The following is an 8,665-nucleotide window of genomic DNA, read 5'->3' on the forward strand; positions in this document are numbered from 1 at the left end:
CGACCTGTATCATGTCCCGGTATCTTGGAAGTGGGTTTCCCCACTGTTCATATCCAAACTAGTTGACGTATGGTGTGGATACGTCAACCGGTTTCTATCACTTATGTAATATGTGTTTAGTTTCCCAAAATTACACCTTGAAGTTGCACGTAATTATTTTATGATCCAATAAAATGCCATAATTATATTTTAACCCCCGAAAGGTCTATATTACCCCGAACCTTATTTTATTTGCTATGTGATACAAGTTAATGACTATTGTACCCTTGAGTCTCAATTTATTGAATTGTAACAAATTACCATTTTGTCCTTTTGGACCTTGTTATTTAAATTTAATGTGAAAAGACCGTTTTACCCTCGGATGATTTTGGGTCGGGTAAGGACCCGTTTAATGATCCGGATCCATGAGGATTTGGGTCGTTACAATGGTAGGTTGAGGTGTACCCTGTTAGGTCTAGGCACTCATGCCCACCTTTGGGTGTGTTTTCGCATGTTGCCTTCTATTCAGGTTGAGACCCCTATTGTAGTCCAATGAACTAAGGGATATATATATATATGTATGGACGAAATAGATATTGTGAGGTATCTAGGGTGTATCTGCGTATCGAGTCACTGTATGGATTGCAGTTAGATTAGAACTTGTTCGTGGGCCTGACCCACTCTTTTATTCTTTTCGGGTACAAGACGGTTCCAGCCTTAGAGCTTGATCGTGCTTGTCGAGGACAGTCTCTTTTCATCTGCTTATGTAGGACTTCTCTCAATGTTTTAGTTTCATTTACTTTCAGTTATTTCAATTTAGTTGGGATTTTATTTAGGGGTCCACTAGATGGATTCCCGAGTTGTACTCATGGAGAGTTTGGAGATTTGGTTTCACTTTAATCATTATTGTTTGGAGGATTTGTTACTGGATTTTTTTTTTAGCTTTATTCTATTTCTTATCTTCATTTAATACTCTGTGTTCGCTTTAAAATACTTTAATTGTTTGATATTTCCCTCGGGTTTGGGCCTGGGCCTGATCAACCCCGTGTCTCGGATCTGAGGGGTATCACACATAAGGGTATTGATGGGCTTCAGAGTTGTGAAAGTATAGAAGAAATGTGTGGATGTGTGAGAGTGTAGAGGTGATGTGTAGATACACGAAGGTATGGGCGGGATGCGTGAATATACGAGGGTATAGTGTGACGTGTGTTTACATTGACATTTTATGCATTGCATTGTATGTGATGGTGGTGAGGATTACTTGTAAAGTTGAGTGTCGTAAGTGAATCCCTCGTATGACCCCTTACTCTTTTTTCAATTCATTGTGTGTAAAGTATTGGATTACTTACTTTATTTGTGTAACGACCCGAAACCGTTGGTCCGAACCTTAGCCGGGTCCTTAACCGAACTCGAGGTCAACTAGGGACAACACCATTTTTTCCTACGTCAATACATATTATACGTGTCATTCCGAATTTATAAAAAAGATAAGTAATAATAATAAAATAAGATTATAGCTACAAAGTATGTCAAAACGGTCTACTAACCCATCGAATCCTGTGGAAGAGCGTCATCCGCCACTTGCCATCCATGTCTTGAAAAATATTAAATATAAAGGATGAACAAATTGCTCAGTATGTAGTGCCTAAGACACACCTCTTGTAACCCCGTGAATCCAAATAATGAATAGAACAATAGGAAGTGGGGTCATGCTATGCCGGGAAATAATACAACATTACTTTTCAAATTCAATACAAATAATACCGTCCATAAATGCAATGCTATATATGTCGCTCCCTATTTCAAAAATCCGAATCCATCACTTTTCAAACTGTTAATATAACCCGTTTGTTGGTGACCTCGCAGTGACACGAGAGAAGGATTGGCTACTGTCTCTGACCTTTGGTACCCCCGCAGTGTCATTTGGGGCCCAGATAGCTCAACCACGCTAAGGTGTTTCCCTAGTTCCCTCTAGATTATATTAACACCACGGCCCTTTGGTGACTCCGTGGCGACCGGGTTTTCATAAATCACTTAAATCAAAACTTTGACCCAAAAATCCCCTTTTTCATTCACTTCAAATCATTTTGCCCTTTTATCATGCCCAATGCTATGAATGCATGTCACATGCTTGTCATTACTATGAAAATAAATAAATTTCCAGTACACAATTTAACATGCTTCTACATAGCAATTTCTAACAAGATATTAAACATCATGGCATGGAAATTTACACTAGGCATGTTTTTCATACAATTTAATTAATACATAAAATCATAGATTTCATCTACAACAATAAAGTTATTTCCAAGGCAATCAATTCAAATTAAGCACGTTAATTTGCACAATATTAATTACACACTAAATCATATATTTCATATACACAATTAAATTTCTTTAGAGTAAAATCAACACAAATTAGCATGCTAGGACACTAATTAGGTAAAATTAACTCACAAAAGTGCAAGATTGAGTGGATTAAAGATCCCTACCTCTAAATGGATGAAAAGCCCCAAATTCTCCTCAAACACCTAAGATTTTAAGATCCCTCAAATGATAGCCAAATGGAGATTGGCTCCGATCAACGCGTAGATCTCGTCGTGGGCTTCAATTTGCCGCAAACGGCACTTAAAATTACCAAGTATTGAGAGACAGATCTAACTTTGAAGTTTTAATAAAAAAAGAAAAAGAAAATGGAACAAGAAGAGTGAGGTGAGGGAGGCCAGCGGGAGAGAAGAAAGAACAGAGACCAAACATGGTCTCTTTGGCCTTAAATGGCCTAAGGGTAGGTCCCACCATTTCCATTTATTTTTCCTTTTTCTTTTTGTCTTTATTTTGCACCACACATAACATATATATATATATATATATATATATATATATATATATACACACACACACACATTAAATCATAACCATATACAACACATTAAATAAAATAAACATGATGCAAATGGACCCAACAAAAATACCTGTATGCAACAATTCCGGTAGCGGGTTCCACACAAACCGTCCGGCCTGAAAAACAAAAAAATGCAAAAATGATAAATCTTGCATTTCAAAGAGTCATGAACTCAATGAAATGTCCCAACCAACTCCCAGACATAACCGGTACGCCCCACGGTGTCCGACAGGCAAAACGACAAAAGACAAAAATGTCCTTGCAACGACAAAAATTTCGAAAAAAATAAAAAATAGCGAAAATCGGAAACATCACAGTTTGAGGAGATGCCACTTAAGCAATCTCTACTGAACCATTGTGCTCACTCCTCTACATTTTTTTCAGGTGACGGGGTTGAGTTAGTGGATATTGATCTTCCACGGGCATGGACGGAACTAGAAAATATTTATTATTAGTCATTCTGTATTATGATATCTCTTTTGTAAAGTTTTCAGAAAATCTATGTAATTGTTTTATCGTTGTAACCTGACAATGTACCTGTATTTTAAACAGCAATTTTATGTTTTTTGTGTGTGGCCATGGAAACATGTAATAATTATGTTGGTATATTGGGATGAATGGGATGACTATGAGTTATTTTGGTTAATTTCATTGATGAAGATGATACGGGATGTATATTATTAATGTTGTCAGGTGATTATTTCTTTTCCACCGGGTATTTTTTGTGGGTTAGTTGACTACCATACAGGTGTAGTCTACTGGAGGTTAATTGACTACCACACAAGGGTAGTCTACTAAGTATTTTCCCTTTCTTCCTTTCATTTCTTGGCAATCTTTTAAGAGTTTCCTAGTATTCATGCATTGGACCTTTATGATTTAGATCATTCCACCACGGCGTACTAGAAGGATCTGTGGGGTGTACTAATTACATTTTAACTTTGGAAGTGACAGTACTGCCCCTACATGATCTCGGGTTCAGATAAGGACTCAGTTAACGATTCGAACCCTCGGGTTCGGATCGTTACACACACACACACCCACACATATATATATATATACTTTTTCTAATTCACTTTTTTAGGATTAGTGGGACCAGGCTCTAATGCGACAATCAAAATGATGATTATAATAACCCTAACAAAAAACAATTGTGTCCTTCTAACGTCGACCAAAAAAAAAAAAAAATTGTACCCAAGTCCTAACCATGAAACTTTCTGTGAACAAAGCATGAAGAACAAAGCTAGTTCAATTCTTGGAATCTCTTACAGGGCCTTGTATTTGCAGTGTAGATCACCACAGTTCGATTTAATTCGGTTTTACAAGCTTATTCAGGTTCAATCTTATACACTTCTCTCTCTATATATATACATGGTTGGAATATAGTCAAACTATTGCAGAAATTCTATGATGTTCACATTATCTAGTTTTTTTTAAGGGTTTTTCTCTTTTTCATCCTTTAAACTCATCTTCAACCAATTAATTGTTTTATCTGTGTTTTGTCACTGGTGCATAACCATTTCTTTACTGCTCTGATGCTCTGATAAACATAACTATTTTGTAAGAGATGTATATATATATGTGTGTGTGTGTGTGTGTTCGTGTGTGTCTTATTTGATTCATTAAGTATCAATTGGAAGCTTTAAATTAGTTATGCACCAATTGTAAGTGAGTGACTAATATATTAAAAGGACTTATGGGCGGCTATGGCTCATTTCTTATACGTAGTAGTTTTCTGCAGATAGCAGCAGATTATAGTTAGTTTTCTATTCTTAATATGAAATTTGTTGAATTATCAGCTACTTTTATAATAAAAATAGAAAAATGATTTTTTCTTATTCCTTTATGTACTTTCAACTAATCTCTGTGATAGTTAACTAACTCTCAACTAAACACATAGATTAATATTAAAAAGATGAAAACTTTTGTTGTCTTCATTACTGGTGCTTATGCTCGTGCTAGTTATTTGATTTTTTTGTAAATTACACTCAAAATTGGTTAACTTGCCAATGTTGCAGTATAAATGGCAACAGAAGTGGTCAATGTAAATGAGTTCCAAGAACTGGCAAGGCAAGCCCTCCCAAAAATGTATTATGACTTCTACACTGGGGGAGCTGAAGATCAGCACACACTAAGGGAGAATGTGGAAGCATTTCGTAGAATCACGTTATGTGTTAAGCTTACACTTATTATTCTTGTTATTGAACAGGGTCACCGTTTTAACATCATCTTTGTATTACATTTCAGTATTCGGCCAAGAATCCTCGTAGATGTGAGCAGAATTGATATATCAACCACTATATTAGGTTACAATACTGCGGCACCCATTATGATTGCTCCAACTGCTATGCATAAGTTGGCACACCCTGAAGGTCTGTCTAAACACTCTTAGCAAGAATTATTCACCGAAGTTTATGTGTAGTTATGATTCCAGCAACGAATTGTGTTTATTCCAGGAGAGGTTGCGACAGCCAAGGCAGCAGCTTCTTGTAACACCATAATGGTACTATTATTCTAATGGGGAGCCCATAATGATGCAATTATTCTAATATGGATGTTGTTAGTTGACTTGATGATGTACTTGAATATAGAGTTGGTCTTAATCGTAGGCATTGTCCTTTTCATCTACCTGCACTGTGGAGGAGGTTGCTGCCAGCTGCAATGCTGTTCGCTTCTTTCAGTTATATGTAACATTCTCATAAGCTCTTCTAATTTCAAAATTTTCTTCATAGAAATTCCATGTTTCTTTAGCATAATCGTCAGAATTTTCATTCTTGTGATCCCAGTTGTAGGAGCTGAATAAATAATTCGGTCTTCCTCTGTTTATAGGTGTACAAAAGACGCGATGTGTCAGCTCTGTTAGTGCAGAGAGCCGAACAAAATGGTTTTAAGGCCATTATTCTTACTGTTGATACTCCTAGACTTGGTCGAAGGGAGGCAGACATAAAAAACAAGTGAATTTCTATTTCCTTTTTCTTTTATAGTTTCCACTGCTAGAGCAATGGCCTTCACAGATTGGAGTAGATACTCTACCTAACTTGGAAAACAGTACTTAAATTTAGTATTCAACATTACAAGGACTTTTTCTCATGTTTACTCTGTTATATTGACTTGTGCAGAATGGTTCAGCCACAGTTGAGGAATTTTGAAAGTCTCTTCTCAACTGAAGTAGTCTCTGTGAGTGGAATAACTTTGTTTAGCAATATTTGCTTTTAAACATACCAGAAAACAATGTGCGATTTTGATTATTCAATGCTTTTGCAGGATAAAGGTTCCAATTTCATAGCTTATGCAGCACAAACACTTGATGATTCTTTGTGTTGGAAGGTACAAACCAAGAATCTACTTTGTTTTACCTGATATATATATATATACACACATGACTTTAGGCACTTCCTTTGCTTCAAAATATCACTTAAAATTGTGCGTATTGCTACTGAAAGAAGAGCCATTCTGTATGTGAATCGGTTAGTGGAGGTGTCTCACAACTTCACACATTTAGTGAGGCAGAAAAACATGACCAGAACCACCCACTTTTCATATTCTACTTACTATTTTCATTGTCTTGGATTCACGGTCGAACAAACTTTTCCCTTTAGTACACACAGAATCATAAAGATTTGGAGTCATTTTACTTTATGCTTCTCTTAACTCACTGATCACATCTTGTTAGGAAATAGAATGGTTAAGATCTATTACAAGATTGCCAATTCTAATCAAGGGGGTGCTCACTCGTGAGGATGGTAAGGCCATGACACCATCTTAGATATTTGCTCCTTTTCAGCTTTTTCATTGTACCATATAGATAAGAGAACCTTCCCTCAGAAATTGAAATTCAATCAAAACTTTTTTTTTTTTTTTTTTTTCCTTTTTTCATATATGTATATCAATATAACAAAAGCATTTGAATTTCTCAGACTTACCCTAAAAACCGTTGTTTGTGGATCACTTTTTAGAAGGAAAAGCTATATAAAAGCCTTATACTACGAAAAATCTCTTGTTTTATACTCTTGTGATTCGCGTTATCTAATAAGCTTGTTGATGATTTGGCAGCAATAAAAGGTTTAGAAGTAGGAGTTGCTGGAATTATTGTCTCTAATCATGGAGCTCGGCAACTGGATTATGCTCCAGCAACTATAACTGTTCTGGAAGAGGTGACCATGCTTGTCATTTCAATGGTTTAAGATGCTGATCGATGTCCAGTATGTTGAGATCTATAGTCAAAATAATTAAAATGTGCCCTTCTTTTTTCTTTTTCTTTTTAAAATTTTGTAGTATAGCATCTAGGAATAGGTAAATTTTTTATCTGGTCAAACAAAAAATCTGAAATGTGAAATACTTTCAAAAGGAGTATATCAGTATATAGATGTTGAATCTTTTGTGAGGCTAGGTAAAAGATAATATGGAACTTTTGAGCTGCAAATGCATTTACAAGTTTTGTTGTGGACTCATATGTGGTTTTCCAACATTCTAATGGGGGAAGTGTGTTTCAATTTCATGTCATAGCTTTGTATTAAAAGATAGCTGATTGTGGACTATAGGCATTTGAAAACAAGCAATTTTTTGGTGATGTAAAAGGTATCTTGCAAAAAAAAAAAATCCGTTAGGCATGGTTGCTTCATACTTGATGAAAACAAATATATCAGTGTATCGATCATTGGTTGCAGGTGGTTCATGCTGTTGGAGGGAAAGTTCCTGTTCTGTTTGACGGAGGAGTGAGGCGAGGAACAGATATTTTCAAGGCTTTAGCTCTCGGGGCACAAGCTGTTTTGGTAATTGGTATTTTTTGTGCAATCTGCGAAACATTAGTTTTCAGTGGCAGGACACTTGCATGGACTCATTAACAACCAATTTCTTTCTTTTATAGTGCACCATGAAAAAACTGGAGACTACTGATAATGTCTCAAAGGATCAGTATGTGGGAATTGACCACTACCCTCTCAATCGTGCACTCTCTCATCATCTGTCTGCCTTGCATAATTGTTGTGTATTATTGCAGGTCGGGAGGCCAGTTCTCTATGGGCTGGCCGCGATGGGAGAACATGGGGTGAGACGAGTCATTGAGATGCTGAAGGATGAGCTAGAGCTCACCATGGCCCTTTCTGGCTGCCCTACCTTGAAGGCCATTACCAGGAAGCACGTGAGGACACAGCGCGAGTTAATGCAGTGCAAGCTCTAGTTTCATTTCGAAGCTTTAAAATAGTATGATGGATACCATAGTTCAGATCAGTTTTCATGATGAAAACAAGGAAATGTTAGACAAATCTGTGGAAAGTAGAAGATGAAAGATTGAACTTCCTCACCTTCTTTATCCATTTCTGAAGTATAATAATATTGATGCTTGTGCCTACCAATTATTGTTCTTAAAATATCACCCCCATAACTCAATCATTATCCAAAAACTATTTTGAATTCCTCGTTAGAGAAATAATTATACTTTCATTTATAAAATATAAAAAAAAATAACTAGAGTTTAAGAATAAATAATAAACTTTATCTCGAAAGCTATTTGTAACGACCCAAACCGGGGGTCCAGATCGCTAACCGGGTTCTTAACCAAACTCGAGAACACACTATGGGCAAAATGGTCATTTTACATTATGAGAGGGTACTACATCTTTAAACTAATCAAATGAGGTTTAAAATAATCATTCTTAATCATTCCATGACACTTGAAGAGGTTCTACGGTCATTGGATGTGATTTCCCAAAAGTACTCTTACCCGGTTCACGGGAAATTTCGACACTGTCCCACTAAAATGATCATAACTCTTAACATGAATGGAAT

General features: G+C 36.2%; 1 protein-coding gene across 3 annotated transcripts in view; it reads left to right on the forward strand.

The window, feature by feature from the left end:
- The window catches only part of LOC132282130 (peroxisomal (S)-2-hydroxyacid oxidase GLO4-like), a 28,396-nt gene extending 20,168 nt beyond the window's left edge, over positions 1 to 8,228 (forward strand). The window contains exons 1-12 of one of the 3 annotated variants that reach the window (XM_059783751.1): positions 4,003 to 4,213; positions 4,897 to 5,044; positions 5,126 to 5,250; positions 5,335 to 5,381; positions 5,488 to 5,565; positions 5,708 to 5,832; positions 5,998 to 6,055; positions 6,143 to 6,205; positions 6,552 to 6,621; positions 6,932 to 7,032; positions 7,546 to 7,650; positions 7,878 to 8,228. In XM_059783751.1, coding sequence (XP_059639734.1) covers positions 4,902 to 5,044; positions 5,126 to 5,250; positions 5,335 to 5,381; positions 5,488 to 5,565; positions 5,708 to 5,832; positions 5,998 to 6,055; positions 6,143 to 6,205; positions 6,552 to 6,621; positions 6,932 to 7,032; positions 7,546 to 7,650; positions 7,878 to 8,057 — 1,095 coding nt within the window. In that variant the 5' untranslated portion in view covers positions 4,003 to 4,213; positions 4,897 to 4,901 and the 3' untranslated portion in view covers positions 8,058 to 8,228. Of the gene's footprint in view, positions 1 to 3,992; positions 4,214 to 4,896; positions 5,045 to 5,125; positions 5,251 to 5,334; positions 5,382 to 5,487; positions 5,566 to 5,707; positions 5,833 to 5,997; positions 6,056 to 6,142; positions 6,206 to 6,551; positions 6,622 to 6,931; positions 7,033 to 7,545; positions 7,651 to 7,877 lie in introns of those variants that run through there. The other 2 variants (XM_059783752.1, XM_059783753.1) reach the window with 2 other exon arrangements.
- Positions 8,229 to 8,665: the final 437 nt, after the last annotated feature.

This window comes from Cornus florida, unplaced genomic scaffold (assembly GCF_030987335.1).
Source record: "Cornus florida cultivar Cherokee Brave unplaced genomic scaffold, ASM3098733v1 CherokeeBrave_3.0.0_Hap2_Chr11, whole genome shotgun sequence".
Taxonomy (NCBI): domain Eukaryota; kingdom Viridiplantae; phylum Streptophyta; class Magnoliopsida; order Cornales; family Cornaceae; genus Cornus; species Cornus florida.